At 42.1% G+C, this 18,315-nt stretch overlaps 1 protein-coding gene across 4 annotated transcripts in view; it reads right to left on the bottom strand.

Annotated features, from left to right (window-relative positions):
• Positions 1-18,315, bottom strand: part of Poln (DNA polymerase nu) — a 109,143-nt gene that overhangs the window by 86,733 nt on the left and 4,095 nt on the right. For 3 of the 4 annotated variants that reach the window (XM_042671000.1, XM_042671003.1, XM_042671002.1), the window contains exons 2-3: positions 4,990-5,069; positions 2,160-2,655 (exon numbers count right to left, since the gene is read on the bottom strand). In XM_042671000.1, the coding sequence (XP_042526934.1) occupies positions 2,160-2,655; positions 4,990-5,069 (576 nt within the window). The remainder of the gene's footprint in view (positions 1-2,159; positions 2,656-4,989; positions 5,070-18,315) is intronic. The other variant, XM_042671001.1, reaches the window with a different exon arrangement.

The raw sequence follows: 18,315 nt of genomic DNA, 5'->3' as shown, positions 1-18,315 counted from the left end.
AGATGCAGGGCACTGGAATCAAATACAGTGAAAACAGGGGTTATACTGTGTCTTGGTGCCTGATCACTGTCCTTGAGCTTTTGTGCTCAAGACTAGTGCTCTACTATTTGAGTCAAAGTTCCACTTCCAGGTTTTTTGGTGATTAATTAGAGATAAGAGTTTCATGGACTTTCATGCCCAGACTAACTTCAAACTATGTTCCTCAGACCTCAGCCTCCTGTGTAGGTAGTATTACAGGTGTAAGCTATCAGCATCTGGCTTCAACTGTTACTATTCTTATAGATGTTTAAATTTTGAATCTTCTTGGTCATTGCTGAACTTTTATAGCTTGCTTGGTGTCCCCTCTTGAGGTAGAGTTCTTTTTTTTTTTGGGTCCGCTCGTGGGGCCTGAACTCTGGGCCTGGGCGCCGTCCCTCAGCTCTTCAGCTCAAGGCTAGTGCTCTACCACTTGAGCCACAGCTCCACTTCTGGCTTTTTTCTTTTTGCTTATGTGGTGCTGAGGAATCGAACCCAGGGCCTCAGGCATGCAAGGCAAGCGCTCTACCACTGAGCCACCTTCCCAGCCCCTTGAGGTGGAGTTCTGTGCTAATGTTCTGTACCTCTTTTTGACCACAGGGAGCTAGGTTTATTCCCTGTCACTATTTTGACATCTTGCCCCAGTCTCCCTAATGGTATTTTTTAACCCAGAAAAATATCTTTTAAAAATGAAAAGTCTAAGCCGGGCGCTGGTGGCTCACGCCTGTAATCCTAGCTACTCAGGAGGCTGAGATCTGAGGATCGTGGTTCAAAGCCAGCCCAGGCAGGAGAGACCGTGAGACTCCTATCTCCAATAAACCACCAGAAAAACGGAAGTGGCGCTGTAGCTCAAGTGGTAGAGCGCTCGCCTTGAGCTGAAGAGCTGAGGGACAGTGCCCAGGCCCAGAGCTCAAGCCCCACGACCGACCAAAAAAAAAAAAAAAAAAAAAGAAAAGTCTTCAATTTAGGAGTGGGCAAAAAATATTGAATTTCACCAAAGATGATATGTGAACAGTCAATAAGCAATCAAAATATGTTCAAGGTCATTTTTTTTTTTTTGGTTGTGAGGCTTGAACTCTGAGCCTGAGCACTCTTCAGCTCAAGGCTAGCACTCTACCACTTGAGCCACAGTGCAACTTCCAGTTTTGTGGTGATTTATTGAGATAAGAATCTCACAGAAGCCGGGCACTGGTGGCTCATGCCTGTCATCCTAGCTACTCAGGAGGCTGAGATCTGAGGATTGAAGTTCAAAGCCAGCCCAGGCAGGAAAGTCTGTGATATTATTATCTCCAATAAACTACCAGAAAACCAGAAGTGGCGCTGTAGCTCAAGTGGTAGAGCACTAGCCTTGAGCTGAAGAGCTGAGGGACAGCGCTCAGGCCCAGAGTTCAAGCCCCACGACTGATAAAAAAAAAATTTTCACGGAGTTTCCTGCTCCAGCTGGCTTTGAACTGTGAGCCTCAGATCTCAACCTCCTGAGTAGGTAGGATTACGGGCATGAGCCACCACATCAGGCTCAAGGTCATTGTTATTAAGCAAATCCAATTTATTTTTATTTATTTTAAATTTTTTTGTTATTATAAAGACGATTACAGGGGTTACAGTTAATTAAGTCAGGTAAAGAGTATATGTCTTTTTGGACAATATCATCAGGTAAAGAGTATATGTCTTTTTGGACAATATCATCCCTACCCTTGTTCTCTCCCAGTTTTTGCCTCCCATCTCCACCAGCAAATAAAATTTAAAAGCACCATGAAATACCATTTCACACTCATTAGAATGGCTAAAGTAAAAAAGATGGGGAATATTTGCAAAGAGGTGAAGACTGTGAAACCTTTACACTTTACTAGTGGAATATATTCCACGGCAGCTTGCTAGCCTCCTAAATCACTTACCACTGGTGAGGAAGAGGAACTTAAAAGTCTTATTTCTAGCTCCCCTGTCAAAATCAGACACTAAGAAAAGGACCTTCCTTTCATTGCTGTTTTGAGATAGGGTCTCACTATGTTGTGTAGGCTAGTTTCAAACTTCTGGGCTCAAGCATTCCTCTGTCTGCCACGAACTGGACTACAGCGGTGCCATCATGCCCAGGAAAGAGGGATTTCTCTTATGGAGCAAAAGTAACAAACTCTATCAATGTTTACTAACCTGGGTAGCTGTTATCTGGGTGTAACCATCCTTATATATCAGAGTTACCACCAGGGTTGCTGCCTGCTTGAGCATTTCCATCAGCTGGCTTTTTGCCAAATCATCCAAATACCTAACATCACAAAACTGCCTTTGAAATGTTGTTGAGTGGCTAGAGTTCCCAACCTTATCATCACGTTCTTCCAATGCCATGTGTTTACTTGTTTTCTCTAATGAATTACTACATGCATTATATTTTCTTTTGGTATTCATGCTTTCCTTCTTTCCATTATTTACATTTTTCTTTAGGAAATGCTGTCTTGTATGTTCCATTTTCTGTATAACTGAAATTTCTTGATCATACTGTGGAATTACATAGCGGGGAAGAATCAATGAGTTTGTGTTTTTCTGCATTTGCTCAGCAGACAGGTGACCCGTGAGCTCAGTAATGGAGGACTGAGGAAAGGGCTTGGTGGATCCTCTTGATGTCTGGCTTGTTAAAGACTCAGAAGTCTGTGGACAAATGGAAAATATTTTGTTAGAATGTGTTCACATTTCATAGGATATACCTATGTTCTGTTTCATTAAAACATGGGACAGCATAGGATAGCTCTATTAATCAAACTAATTTCTGTTAAAATTGTCCAAGATAATGTGAAGAAATAAGCCTCACATTTCCTATGACCACTCTTTCTTGCCCTCCCTCCCTTTCTCCCCTCCCTCAGGATAGAACCCAGGACTTTGTACATGTTAAGCAAATGCTCTACCACTAACCCACATAGCCAATCATGTAACCATATTTTCTTTCTTTTTTCTTAGCATACATTGGTTTAGCTGGGTGCCCGTGGCTCAAAGTCTGTAATCCTACTTAGAAAGCGAGCCCAGACAGGAAAGTCTGTGAAACTCTCATCTTCAACAAATCACAAAAAAAAAATCTTGAAGTAGAATGGTGTCTCAAGTGCTAGCCTTAAACACAAAATCTCAAAGACAGCACCCAGGCCCTGAGTTTAAGACCCAGAACCCACACTACATATGCACATAATTGTAGAAGGGGAATTCCACAGACATTTCCACATAGTCTGCAATGTGTCATAATCAACCTCATCCCCTCAGTACTCTTCCTAAAACAACTTCAATAGGTTTCATGGTTCTATTTTCATATGAAAATAGTTTTCATAGTTTTATCTTCATGCAAATAAACTATTGTCAGCCCTAGTAATCCTCATGCACCCCCCAGTACCTATCCACATCCAAGCCAGTTTTTTTTTTCTGGTCATTCATTTTTGTTTTAGTTATAAAGTGACATCACAATATGTTAATTGACCTACTAACTAAAGAAGAAAGTACAGATCAATAGTGATCTGGTAATGAGTAACATAGTAGTCCAGCATCCCTGTCCATTTCATTATAAGATCCATGGACAGTAATAACTTGTCTTTAACATTTATTTTCAATTTTATCATTTGAAGACCTTCATTTAAACAATTAATTTGAAATAATTTGGAAAAAAAAGCTTTAACAGTTGGCTATATGAAACGGAAAATTTTACATTTATACTTACTTTTATTATAGAGAATTACTTGTTTTTCAAGAACAGACTTTCAAGCATAAAATTTATAGATTAAGAATTCTGTGGAGGAGTATACAAGAAAAAGACTCAGGAAAAATGGGAACTCTAAGATTTCAGATGTTGCTCATGTATTTTTTTAGGGTATGATTATGGATATCAAGTCACCAGAGTGTAGTTTTAATCACAGTGGATATATTTGAAATTTAGCATGACAGTTTTAAATATTAACAATATGTCACAAATCATATCCTTTACAAGTTTCTAAACTTGTGGTAAGTATTTTAATTTCAGCTTAAAATATGTCAGGAAGTCCATGGATTTTCAAAATTCAAGTCCTCATCCTATCAGCCCATCCTGTCCACACTAGAGACAGCTCTACCACTTCCCTATTTTGCTACAGGAAGTTTATGTTGAAATGATGATAAGCTGGGGCCTGGACACAGGTTTGCTCAGAGTCCTTTCTCCTCACCACTAGGCACCTCCACCCATGTTCCTTACACAAGCTCTTCAGCAAAATGACCACTTCTCTCTCTGATACTGTTTCCAGGTCTTTCTGACTACTTATTTTCACTATTTCAAAATTCTAAGCTTTCCATGATCTCCCCAAATATATCTCCATTCTTCCTTGATTCTCTATAAATGTGGCATTATCAAACTAGCCAACTCCTAATCATCCACTAGATCTCAGTGCAGATGCAATTTTCATACTTCAGAAAGACTACCCAAACTCCTGTCTCTCCAACTCAAAAAATCAAATTAAAACAGTATAAAGTTTAAGCTATATGGCTCTCCTCTACTTCCCAGAGCACTCTGAATTCAGGCCTGTTTTGGCACTTCTATTATGGTACAGATCTGTGTGATATGTCTCTGTCTTCCCGTTCCCTCATCCAAATCAAATTCTATTGCTTCTGAAGAAGAGAAACTCTGTGTGTGTGTGTGTGTGTGTGTGTGTGTGTTGGTACGTGAGCTTGTGCTCAGGGCTTTGAGCTTTTGTTCCTTATCACTCATAGATGATGCTCTACCACTTAAGCCATACCTGCAGTCTAACATTTTGCTGTTTAACCAAAGACCAGTCTCCTGGACTTTCCTGCCCCTGCTGGTTTCAAACCACAGTCCTTAGATCTTAACCTCTGGAGTAGCTAGGATTACAGGCCTGAGCCACTGGTGCCTACATTTTTTAAACCATTATATCTACAGTGCCCAACGTATAACAGGACATTTAATAAGTATTTGTTAAGCAAATAAGGTTTAGAATTACTCTATTTGCAATGATTTACCTTTCTTTCTAGTGTCTGATTCATCCTATTTTCAAGTATTGCTGAATACTCAACACTGGGTTTGCTTATCATATTTGCAGCTTTAAAAACAACAAAAATATAAGGTATTAAAATCATTGAAATATAAATCATTCAATTAACTAAATACTGAAAATAGCCTCTATAATCATGCTATTTGCTCACCATTAACGTTTTTAAAAGTTGTAATAAATTTCACAACCAAAATGCATAGGACCTTTACTGTAAGTTGATATATAAAGCAATATTCAAATTAACCGGAGACAGATCTATTTAATTATGAAATGCTTGTTTAAGATGATGACTTGGCATTTGCATCTGAACTTTTGATTCTGAAAACCCAAATTCGACACTTTATAGAACCTGATAAGTGTTAACGGTTTATTTAGATTTTGTTTTATTTTAATAAGCCTTGGTTGCAGTGAGATGGAACCAGAATTTGATCCCAAGCAGTCTGACTTAGAAGTCTACGTCTCAACCACTGTGATATTTCCTCTGAATATGTGATATTTCCTCTCCACCAGAAGAAGCACATGGGGAAAAAGAATGTCCTCTACAACAGAAAAGTTACTAAAGATTAACCTAAAAATCAAGGCATAAGTCACTCAATATGAAAACTCAAAAATGTTTTTCATGAATGTGCTGATCCTGGGGCTTGAACTGTGGGTTTGGGTGCTGTCCCTGGGCTTTTGTGCTCAAGGCTAGTGTTCTACCACTGTGAACCACAGCACCATTTCCAGCTTTTTGGCAGTTAATTGGAGATAAAAAATTATCACAGACTTTCCTGCCAGGGCTGGCTTTGAACCATGATCCTCATATCTTGGCCTTCTGAGTAGCTAGCATTACAGGCATGAGTCACCAGTGCCCAGTGAAAACTTACTAATTTTATGAAATAGCTTAGAACAAGACCTCTACAAAGAGCAAGACATAGCATTAGAACATATATTAAAATATTAAATTCTTCCAAACACAAATATATTCAGCTCTAATTAAGAGACCATACAGGGATATTTTAATAAAATAATTTCAAAGTGCACATGAAAACAAAATATCTAAAAATATAAAATAAAAAAGAATTGTCTTGGTAAAATTTTTTAGAACACATTTTAAAGTCACTGTAATCAAATCAACATAATATTTGAATATGGATAGACAAAAAGACTTCTTGAACAGAGCAGGTAACAGGAACTAATCCTAGATCTTATGAGAACTTAATATATTAAAAGATAGCATTTTACTTCAGTAGAAAATAACAAATTAGCCGGGCCCTGGTGGCTCATGCCTATAATCCTAGTTACTTAGGAGGCTGAGATCTGAGGATCGCAGTTCAAAGCCAGCCCGGGCAGGAAAGTCTGTGAAACTCTTATCTCCAGTAAACCACCAGAAAACCAGAAGTGGAGCTGTAGCTCAAGTGGTAGAGCACTAGCCTTGAGCTGAAGAGCTGAGGGACAGTGCTCAGGCCCACGGTTCAAGCCCCACAACCAACAAAAAAAAAAAAAAGAAAGAAAGAAAATAACAATTTAATAACTATATCTAAAATAAAAGTAATGTACTATTTGGAACAAAAATTGCAAAGCTCTGCTGGGTGCCAGTGGCTCACACCTATAATCCTAGATACTCAGGAGGCTGAGATATGAGGATCACTGTTCAAAACCAGCCCTGGCAAGAACGTCCATGAGACTTTTTTTTTTTTGGTCGGTTGTGGGGCTTGAACTCTGGGTTTGGGTGTCTCCATGAGTCTCTTATCTCCAATAAACCACTAGAAAACCAGAAGTGGCTCTGTGGCTCAAGTGGTAGAGCGCTCGCCTTGAGCTGAAGAGCTGAGGGACAGCACCCAGGCCCAGAGTTCAAACTCCATGACCAACCAAAAAAAATGACAAAGCTCTAATTACTTAGATTACACAAGTTCTTATATGTTGAGAAGACAATTTTTTGTGTGCCAGTACTGGGGCTTGAACGTTGGGCCTTGGTGCTTTCCTATAGCCTTTTCGTTCAAAACTAATGCTCTACTACTTTAGCCACAGCTCCACTTCCACTTTTTACTGATTTAATTAGAGATAAAAATCTCTTAGATTTGTCTGCCCAGGGGCTGGAAGGTGGCTCAGTGGTAAAGTGCTTGCCTCACATGCATGAGTCCCTGGATTCAATTCCTCAGCATCAACATAAACAGAAAAGGACAGAAGTAGCGCTGTGGCTCAAGTGGTAGAGCGCTTGCCTTGAGCTGAAGAGCTGAAGGACTGTGCCCAGGCCCAGAGTTCAAGTCCCATGACTGGGGAAAAAAAAAAAAAAAAAAAAGATTTGTTGGCCCAGGCTGGCTTTGAACCTCAACCCTCAGATCATAGCTCTGAGTATCTAGGATTACAGTCATGCATCACTGGCACCAGACAAGACAATCTGATAGAAAAATAATCAAAGGATAGGAAGACAGAATATACAAAACAACAAACCTCAAAAGCAAATATACTTAAATTTACTAGTAGAGAAATGTAAATTAGAGGCTCTTTAAAACTTTCTGGTCACTGATGGACAGCAGTCCCATATTGCCTATTGACATCATAGCTGTCTTAGTTTATATAAACACAATGTCACACAATGACAAAAAAGATATATTTCAGAATATGTCGTATCACTAGCTGATACTTGGCTGCAAACATAATTTGTTGATGAAAGAAACGGGAAGCCTCATGCACTGCTTTTTAGAAAACAATGATCTATACTTATTACAATTAAAAATGCACACACCAAGAAGGTGGTGGCTCATAGGTATAATCGTAACTACTCAGGAGGGCTGAGATCTGAGGACCAAAGTTCAAAGTCAGCCTGGGCAGGAAAGTCTGTGAGACTCTTAGCTCCAATAGATTAGCAAAAAAACTGAAAGTGGAGCTATGGCTCAAGTGGTAGAGCACAAGCCTTGAGCAAAAAGAAACTTAAAGGCCCTGAGTCAAGACCCAGGACCAGCAAAACATAAAAACAAAAAATGCACAGATCACTCTTGGGAACTGGGAGGAGGAGGAGTGGTCCAAAGGGAGCACAAGATGTGACTCTGGGAACGCTAGTAATGTTGTTTCTCCTAAGTTGGGTTCAAGTCTGGCAAACTGGATGTATAGAGTAGGTAAGGCTATATATATGAGCTTATTGTGAGAGAAAACTTCAGTGAAACAGGGATAAACATGCATCAATCATTTATCCAAACAATCTCACTCTTAGCTATCTGTTCCACAGAAATATATGCAACAGGAAAGAGATTCAAACAAATATTTATGGTTATTGCTCATTATGGTGAAGGAATCAAAGCAGATACCAATCAAGAAGGAAAAGGATGAATAAATTTACATAACATCAAAATGTTATTTAATCAACATATTATTAGTGACTTACAGTTGTATCAGTGGACTGCAGACAATGACCACATTTTAAAAAACAGTGATCAAATTCTCCACTTGTGTATATGAAGATACTACACATGTGCTCTGTGGATTGGGTTCCCACTCTGTATGGTTTGCACCTGGGAAGGCAATTTGGGAACAGAGGAAGCTAGAGTAAATCTACGAAGAAGCTAGTTAAGACACAGTCCCTCAGGCCCAGTCAGGGCCCAGCTAGCCCTGTAGAGGTGTTCTGATGGGGGAACTGGGCCTTTATAAGCCAGCACCAACCATCATTGGATAGGTCACTCCTAGGGAATAGATGTTCCTGGGAAAAGAAGCTCTACATCTTGGTTGGGGATGTAGCTCAACAGAACAGTGTTTGCCTACCATGTGCAAGGTACTAGGTTCTATCCCTAGCACTGAAAAAAAAAGTGTTAAGCAATGCAATCAAGATGAAAATCTCTTGAGAGAGATAGTTGTAGTAAAGTCAGGCACCAGTGGCTCACACCTGTACTTCTAGCTAGATCTGAGGCTCATGGTTTGAAGCAAGGCTGGGAAAGAAAAGACATGAGACTTATCCTCAATTAACCACCAAAAAGCAGGAAGTAAAGCTGTGGCTCAAGTGGTAGAATGCTAGCCTTGAGCACAAAAGCTCAGGGATAGTGCCCAGGTCCTGAGTTCAAGCCCCAGGACCATCACAAAAAATAAAAATGTAAAAAGGCAGGTCTCCAAAACTGGAGCAGCCACCAAGAGGGACTGTGACAGTAGCGGGGCACTGGGTCACAGGGGACCTGGCCATCTGCAGTGCCCAGGAACATACCATGCTACTCATGTGCTTCAGACATGTTCAGAAGTACCTGCAGGATCTGGTGAGCCTCTTTTTTATAGAAAAGTTAAAGGAATAAACCACATGTGGTCACTGCAGCTGATCTCAGACAGCAAATGACACCCAATATCTGTCTCCCTCCTCTCTTGCCACTCTGAAGTCCCCACCACGGCTGAGCACTCTGATGGTCTAGGTAGCTTACTGATCAAGTGTCTCAAATACTCATCACTAGTCAAAGGTTGGGTGTTTACCAGAGAAATAGCTAAGGTGGCCCTGGCAAGTAGGAACACCATGTTATTGGCTCATGCATAGCTTTTCCCCAGCCCCATGGTTACTCCATTAAGGATGGCCATGTGTTAACACTGGGACAGCGTAGGACAAGGACTGGCAGTGTTAACTGGCCACGTCATTCTGCTAACGTGCTTGCTGCCTGTGTTTGTCTCTCGTCTGTGGTAGATACTCTCAGTGGGGAGATGCCTCACACTCATTCCATAGACCTAACCATTTGCCTGGCCTCAAGAACTCCTCGTGCTAGATCTCTCAAGCTTTCTTATTCCAGATCCCTGGTCAGCTAGGTGACCCACTCACACTGCTCACACTGTTTTCTAGAAGTCAAGTGCACTCCCAGTTTGTCTCTTGGATTTCCCTTCAATGTATCTTCCAGATCTGCCCAGGTCAGGCTGAGGTGACTCCAACTAGTTTTTTTATTTCACCACCTACTGAACTGATCCATTTTGAACCAGGATCAATGCTTTCTCCTTTTCTAGCTGGTCTGAAGCAGGTCTCCCTCCTCCCTACAGATACCAGGGCCAGCACTAATGAGTGATGGGAGCCTGGCCACCTGCTCAGGCAGCCTGGCTATGCCTGGTGGCCAGCTTGTGTCTAATACCACAGGTTACTGCATGCCTTCCTCTTGATGGTCTGACAGAACCAGCCTATGCCAAACATCTGGAGCTCCACAGTCAATCTCCACCAGGAGCCAGTAGCATGGGAGGAGTCTTTGGCTGTTATTTTAATTAAAAACGTTATTTTCTGCAGATGGCATTGCCTGACTTAAGGCTCCATCTGACTTGCCAGTACCTAATATGAATTAAGATCCTCCCAGTCTTCCAAATCCTTTAGATATGGGAGCCAGCAGCCTATTCTAGCCTGCTGCTATTGGTTTGCTATGCATTTGGGCTTCCTGGCAGCTCTCATGGCATAGACCAAGTCATTGAGACCGGGGTGGGGGTGGGGGCTTCTAATGAACTATATCTCCTGTGGAGCCAGCAGGAGAAATTCCAGACCAAAGACCCTACGTCCTGACTAATGATATTAATTCAGGTTACCTAGTCTCCATGTCATAATGAACTCTGTGCATACCCGTCTCTAAAATGTCTCTCCCATGCACAATGAAGGCACCAGGGTGAGTGGCAGAAGTCCCTCCAGGGTAAATAGACGGGGCAGTGACTACCACACAGTCCCTCCCCTCGGGCCTTGCTCTCCTCCAGCCACTGTCTACATGGTTGCACACAGCCTGCTTCTGATCAGAACCACCAATTGGCTTTTCTTCTGGGCACCCATCCTCTGTTGTCAGGAAGCACTTCTACCATCAGTTCTGGTTCATAGAGGACACAGTACCCTGGGACCACAGGGAAACAGGTCTCTGGCCCCATGGCAGCACTGCTTATTGCTTTGGTAAATGGAGTGTCCAGAGACCCTCTCACAAAATACTGACCTGCTGAATCTCCCAACCCTAGTGTGCTCCAGGAGGTCCACCTCTCTGGGCTTGTTAGCCCTTTCTCTCCATCACTAAGGCAGTGGAGCAAAGGCCTAACACTTCTGCCCAACCCAATGTGCACTAGCTCCTGAAGGGTGTGAAGTGCCACCCTTGCAGTCTTTCATCACCTCTCAGGATCCCTCTCAGGTATTAAATCCAATGTCCCTGAGTAAACACTCCCTCTCCCAGCTGTAGTTTTACTTGTCTTGAGCTGGCATGGGACCATCCCACACATCCTCTTCCCTCACCCCACTTGCACAGGCTGGCCAGCTTCTGCTGTGCCTGTGCCAGCTATCCATGGCTTCTTAGCTACAAATTCAGCCCTTACCACTCTGCAATACTACAGCCAGATGTTGCTGAGCCTTGTCAGCAGAGGGTGCTAGAGGGGCACTGTCAGAGGAAGGGACTTCCCTGAGGAAGGCTTCCCAGGCAACTCCATAGCAGAACTGCCAGCTATTCATGAAGGGACTGACACACCAGAGCCCCCCAGTGGCCTACTTCCACGACCTCGCAACAAGGCTAAACCTCAGCGTGGGAGAAACAACTTCTCTAAATTTCAGCACTCTGTCTTCCTGCTTCATGTCTGCTTCTTGGATCTTTTACATTCACTTCACTCCTTGGTGACTAATCCCATCTCTAGTTAATCATACTTCAAACATTCTCTGTTCACTGCTGTGTGGCTTCTGTCCTGCTTGGCTAGGTGGCTGTGACTTAATGGTTAGGAGAGAAGAGGTGATAATAAGCAATTTCATATAAAATGTGTGTGAGCACATATAAAACATTTAAAGAAAAATGTGGGATTATAAATGTTAAAAAAAACTTCCTAAAGTATTACAAATTAAGGAGGAAGCATGATTTAATTTTCCAAGACAAAAAAAGGGCAGGGGCAAAGTTGTCCAAACTAGTCAGTAGGCATATGCCATGATGTATCAACTCTTACACTGACTGTGGTAAAATAACCAAGAACCCTAGGTTTTGCAATACCGTAAAGATTGTTTATCTAATAAAATTCTTGTCTAGGCTAAGGGATACAAAAGGGGTCCCCCAAACATTACTGCTGTTGTTTGTTTTTTTTTGGGTCCGGTAGTGGGGCCTGAACCCTGGTCCTGGGCACTGTCCCTCAGCTCTTCAGCACTCCACCACTTGAGCCACAGCACCACTTCCGGCTTTTTTCTTTTTGCTTATGTGGTGCTGAGGAATCAAACCCAGGTCCTCATGCATGCAAGGCAAGCACTCTACCACTGAGCCACCTTCCCAGCCCATTGCTGTTGTTTTTTTGTAAAGTAGTCTAAAATGGTTTCTTACATACAAGGACAAGTTGCACTAAGGTTGCTTAAAAAGAATCAATTGTCAGCTGGGCACCCGTGGCTCACGCCTATAATCCTAGCTACTCATGAGGCTGAGATATGAGGATCTCAGTTCAAAGACAGCCTGGGCAGGAAAGTCCATGAGACTCTTATCTCCAATAAACCACCAGAAAACCGGAAGTGGCGCTGTGGCTCAAGCGATAGAGCACTTGCCTTGAGCTGAAGAGAGGAGGAACAGGGCCCAGGCCCAGAGTTCAAGCCCTATGACACACACACACACACACACACACACACACACACACAAAATCAATTGTCTCCAGCTATTCCCAGATTAGGTTCAATTAAAACAAAACATAATTCCAATGTCACAGCCTAGGTAAAAGAGGAGTGGAAGAAACCTTCCATCCTGAAGCTAGAAAGAGTTCCAGAAGCAAGTGATAGTGGGTACATCCAAATCACAAGGTTTGAAATAATGCGGCCATTGTGGTTGCTTCTTCCTGTCTCCCACTGGGGCGCCCATCTTGGCAGGTACAGCTGGTGGATTTTCAGTGATGAGCAAGGGTCTGGTCCAGAGGAAAGGCTTCGGGCTCCTTCACAGTCCTAGATGGCCAAACCTCCAGAATCAGACCAGTGGAAGGATCTTGGTCCACCTGAAATTGAGGTTCTGCACCCTATCTTTTTCTGAAGGACTTATCCCAGTCCATTCTCTTCCTTGTCTTTATTTCTAGAAAACACAGCACTGTTCCAGCCAGTGCAGCTGCTCTCACTGGTATTCCAAACCCTAACATTGTTACAACACAGACAACAATGTGTCTTCCACCTACAGTCTGTGGTAGGCACCAGGGATAGCCCGAGGGTGACCCAATCCATGTCTACTTGCTCAGACCACTTCTGATACCACCACAGCAGAACAGGCTCCCTCAGGCACACTCAGACTTGCCAGCAGAAGTTTACTGAGGAGTGCTCTTGGGGCCAGGACTGAGATAGGAGAAAGTGAAATGTGATAGATCCCAACATACACCTCAGTGAGTATCACTGGAGAATGCCATCAGATGGTGCAGACACAGACCATTATAATTATTATTTTTTTGTGCAGGACACAAGTCCTTAAGTCCTTGGTAGGCTTTGTCATTCACAGCTGGTGTTGTATCACTTATACCATACCTTTAGTATCAGTTTTTTGCCAGTTAATTAGATGAGAGTATCATAGATTTGTCTGTCTGGGCTACCTTCAAACTGAGATCCTCAGATCTCAGCCTCATCAGAAGCTAGTGTTACAGGCATGAGCCAATGGCACCTACAGACAGTTGTAATTCTAATCATTAAGAGAAATAGGTAAAAATACAAAAGGCACATACTAAATTGACATGAATTCACTAAGAGGAGAGTTCAACAAGCAAGAAAGGCCTAAATTAACACAATAGATTTTTCACAATTTTATATAAACTGATATATGTAACAGCAGTAAAAATTATAAAGAAAAGAGCTTATGGATGTTAGAGTGCGTCGTTTTGTAATGCTTGGACAAATTGAGGGGACCTGGTGCCCAGCAGGCAAATATTAATACAAACCATACCCTCCAGCCTAGGGCTTCACTTTTTGTTTTAAAAAAAAAAAAAAAAAAAGACAGGAAAGTCTGTGAGACTATCTCCAATAAATTACCAAAAGAGCTGGAAGTAGGGGCTGGGAAGGTGGCTCAGTACCAGCGCTTACCTTGCATGCTTGAGGCCCTGGGTTCGATTCCTCAGCACCCATAAGCAAAAAAAAAAAAAAAGCCAGAAGTGGTGCTGTGGCTCAAGTGGTAGACTGCTAGCCTTGAGCTGAATTGCTGAGGGACAGTGTCCAGGCTCAGAGTTCAGGCCCACGACTGGACCCAAAAAAAAAAAAAAAAAAAAAAAGCTGGAAGTAGAACTATGACTCAAGTGGTAGAGTGCTAGCCTTTAGTAAAAGAAGCTCAGGAACAGTGCCCAGCCACTGAGTTCAAAATGTAAGACTGGGGGGAAGAAAAAGAGATGTTGGAGAAACATCCAAAAAAAAAGTTGAGGAGGGGCTGGGAAGGTGGCTCAGTGGTAGAGCGCTTGCCTTGCATGCCTGAGGCCCTGAGTTCGATTCCTCAGCACCACATAAGCAAAAAGAAAAAAGCCAGAAGTGGCACTGTGGCTCAAGTGGTAGAGCACTAGCCTTGAGCTGAAGAGCTGAGGGACAGCGCCCAGGCCCAGAGTTCAGGCCCCACTACCGGACCCAAAAAAAAAAAAAAAAAAGTTGAGGAAAATATTTACAAAATACCTAATAGTAATAACATTTGTTACTATTTGTTGTTCGTAAACAGTTCTTACAAATCAGTATGAGCTAAATTCACAAATCAGCCTGCCATGTTGGCATCCAAGATGAACCGAACAATTTACTCTGCTTTCCAAGAACTCAAAATTTACCAAGAGTTAGAGCATTACACAATCAACTAGCTATCTCATATGTGTTGTAGCATATGTCATATGTTGTTAAACATCAAGCAAATGCAAAAGCAAAGAAAATTGGCCATGAAGACAAAACCTTGAAAATCATGCAGAACCTTGAAAATCATTACCTGTGTGAGCAAAGGGTGAAGACAAAAAGATACAGGGCACAAGAGAAAAGTGCCATGTGTCTGGAACCCATGGTCAAATTTGCATGGAACATAAAGATGAAAAAGAGTGGGACATATGACCAAAACGGGAAGGCTGGAGCCAGGCCATGCTGCAAATCTTGCAGAGAACAAGGACAAGGAATGAGTTAACTACAGATTGTGCAAAAGAGCAATCAAGAGGTTACTACTCTTGTCTCCATGAAAAGGGAACCCTGAATGAGGGCCATGGCGTTACAACTAAAACCTAAGGCTTTTTAGGGTCTAGTAACTAAGTGAGTAGAAATATTTTATATTTGTTTGCCAGATATAAAAATATCCATCTAATCCTGATTAGAATAATCATTTAGTTTTCTGTCCTTGAAACTGCAAAATATTTCCACTTAGATACTGAGAAAAGAGTTCATATTAATTAATTGGATTTTTTTTTTTTTTTTTTCGGTTCTGGAACTTGTTCTCTGGGCCTGGGCACTATCCCTCAGCTCTTCAGCTCAAGGCTAGTGCTCTACCACTTGAGCTACAGTGCCACTTCTGGTTTTCTGGTGGTTTATTGGAGATAAGAGTCTCATGGACTTTCCTGCCCAGGCTGGCTTTGAACTGTGATCCTCAAATCTCAGCTCCCTGAGTAGCTAGGATGACAGGCGTGAGCCACTGATGCTCTACAAATTGGATTTTAACAAATACTTTCAGAGGGCCTTTTTTTTTTTTTTTAAAGCAGTACTGGAATTTGAATTCAGGGCTTTTGACCTACCATTTAAGCAATCCCTCTAGCCTTTTTAGATATTTTTCAGGTTATGTGTCCCACTTTTTGCCCAGGCTAACTTCAGACTGTAGTCTCCTATATACACCTTCCCTGTAGCTGGGATTTACAGATGTGCACACTCACATCCAGTTTATTGGCTAAGGTTTCATAAACTTTTTGCGCGGGCAGGCCTCAAAAACACCATCCTCCTAATTTCTACCTCTCAAGTAGCTACAATTATAGGCAAGAACTACCACACCCAGCTATCTTGAACTTTAATTTATAATTTTATAAAATATATTGGTGCCAGGCACTAGTGGCTCACATCTGTAATCTTAACTACCCAAGTGGCTGAGTTCTGAGGATTGTGGTTCAAAGCCAGCCCAGGCAGGAACGTCCATGAGATTCTTATTTCCAACTAATCACCCAAAAATAAGGAAGTGGAGCTGTGGCTCACAGGGTAGAATCTTGAGTAAAAAAGTATAGAAATAGCTCCAGGCCCTGAGTTCAAACCCTAGGGCTGGCAAAAAAAGAAAAGAAAAAGAAATATATGTATTAAAAGACAACAGCAAGAGGGATAGCGCCCAGGTCCAGAGTTCAGGCCCCACTACCGGACCCAAAAATAAATAAATAAATAAATAAATAAATAAAAGACAACAGCAAGCCAGGTGCCAGTAGCTCAAGCCTGTAATTCCAGATATTCAGGAAGTTGAGATCTGAGGATCGTGGTTCAAAGCCAGCCTGGGCAGAAAAGTCCGTGAAACTATATCTCCAATAAACCACTCAGAAAACCAGAAGTGGTGCTGTGGCTCAAGTGGTAGAGCGCTAGCCTTGAGCTGAAGAGCTAAGGGACAGTGCCCAGGCCCATAGTTCAGGCCCCACAACCGACAAAAAAAAGGAATGCTAGACATAGCTACCAAACTACAAAGACAGCCAACTAATTGGGAAAAGATATCAGACAAAGGCCTATCCATATCCACTATATATAGGGAGCTCAAGAAACTAATCCCTCCCAAATCTAACAAACTAATCATTAAGTGGGCAAGGGAACCAAAGAGACTTCTCAGAAGAAGAGGTTAAAATGGCAAAGAAACAAGTGAGGAAATGTTCATCATCCCTGTCCATAAAGAAAATGCAAATAAAAACAACCCTGAAATACTGCTTTATGCCAGTCAGAATCCTAAATTCAGACAATGACAAATGCTGGCAGGGATGTGGGGAAAGAGAAACCTTACTGCACTGCTGATGGGAATGTAAACTAATACAACCACTCTAGAAAGCAATCTGGAGGTTCCTCAGAAAACTAAACATAGATACACCCTATGACCCAGCCATACCACTCCTAGGCATTTACCCTGAGCAACAGGAACCAGGATACAAGGACACCTACACTTTCATGTTCATTGCTGCGCTGTTCACAATAGCCAAGATAAGGAAACAACCCAGATGCCCACTATATATGAATGGATCCAAAAAATGTGGTACCTTTATGGAATTTTACAGTCATTAGAAAGGATAAAATAATGGCATTTGCAGGGAAATGGATGGGACTAGGACAAATCATGTTAAGCAAGGTAAGCCAAGATCAGAAACAAACAGTGCATGTTCTCCCTGATATGCAGGTGTTAAAATTAAAATGCAATGATATATGACAAAATAAAACAGGGCTCAAGTTACCTATTCAGTTAGACCAAAAGAGGATAGTCTCAGGAGAAAAGCACCAAATCTCAATACCCAAGCAACCCCTTCGTTTGTATATAATAGGCATGCTGAAAAGACCCCAAAGATAAGAAAACAAAGGACCTCTTCTAAATTTGTCCCATCATTTTTAGATGACTGTATTCTTCACTTCACATATGGTATATACACACACATGCACATCTGAGGAAAGGTGGGGGCAGGACATAGGGGAGTAGGGAAAATATAGCAGAGGGGCCTATTAACTGCACTGGACACTGATGAAAGTGAACTAAGCAACTCAAGGGCAGTGTTGGGAGGGAGGGCTGATACTAAGCAAAAGGAAAGAAATGTATGTATCACCTGATTTGTAAAAAGAACAGTTTTACTGTTAAAAGTCATAGAGTTCATAAGCAATGTGTATTGAGATAATGATGCTGGGCATCGGTGGCTCACGCCTGTAATCCTAGCTACTCAGAAGGCTGAGATATGAGGATCTTGGTTCAAAGGCGGCCCCAGCAGGAACATCCATGAAACTCTTATCTCCAATTACCCACCAGAAAACCGGAAGTGGCCCTGTGGCTCAAGTAGTAGAGTGCTAGCCTTGAGCTGAAGAGCTGAGGGACAGTGCTCAGGCCCAGAGTTCAAGCCCCATGACTGACCAAAAAAAAAAAAAATTGATTTCTAGACACTGAGGCAAAAAGATATAAATATATTAATCATATGCAAAATCCTCAGCTGACCTAGAAATGACTCCCCTAGTAACTGCCAAACACCTCTGACATCATCACTGAACAATAAAGTAACAAAAATTTAAATCAAGTAGGGCTGGGAAGGTGGCTCAGTGGTAGAGTGCTTGCCTTGCATGCCTGAGACCCTGGGTTCGATTCCTCAGAACCACATAAGCAAAAAGAAAAAAGCTGGAAGTGGCGCTGTGGCTCAAGTGGTAGAGCACTAGCCTTGAGCTGAAGAGCTGAGGGACAGTGACCAGGCCCAGAGTTCAGGCCCCATG

Source organism: Dipodomys spectabilis, unplaced genomic scaffold (genome assembly GCF_019054845.1).
Source record: "Dipodomys spectabilis isolate Male_0828 unplaced genomic scaffold, ASM1905484v1 ptg000594l, whole genome shotgun sequence".
Lineage (NCBI taxonomy): Eukaryota > Metazoa > Chordata > Mammalia > Rodentia > Heteromyidae > Dipodomys > Dipodomys spectabilis.
This window is presented reverse-complemented; position numbering and strand designations above follow the sequence as displayed.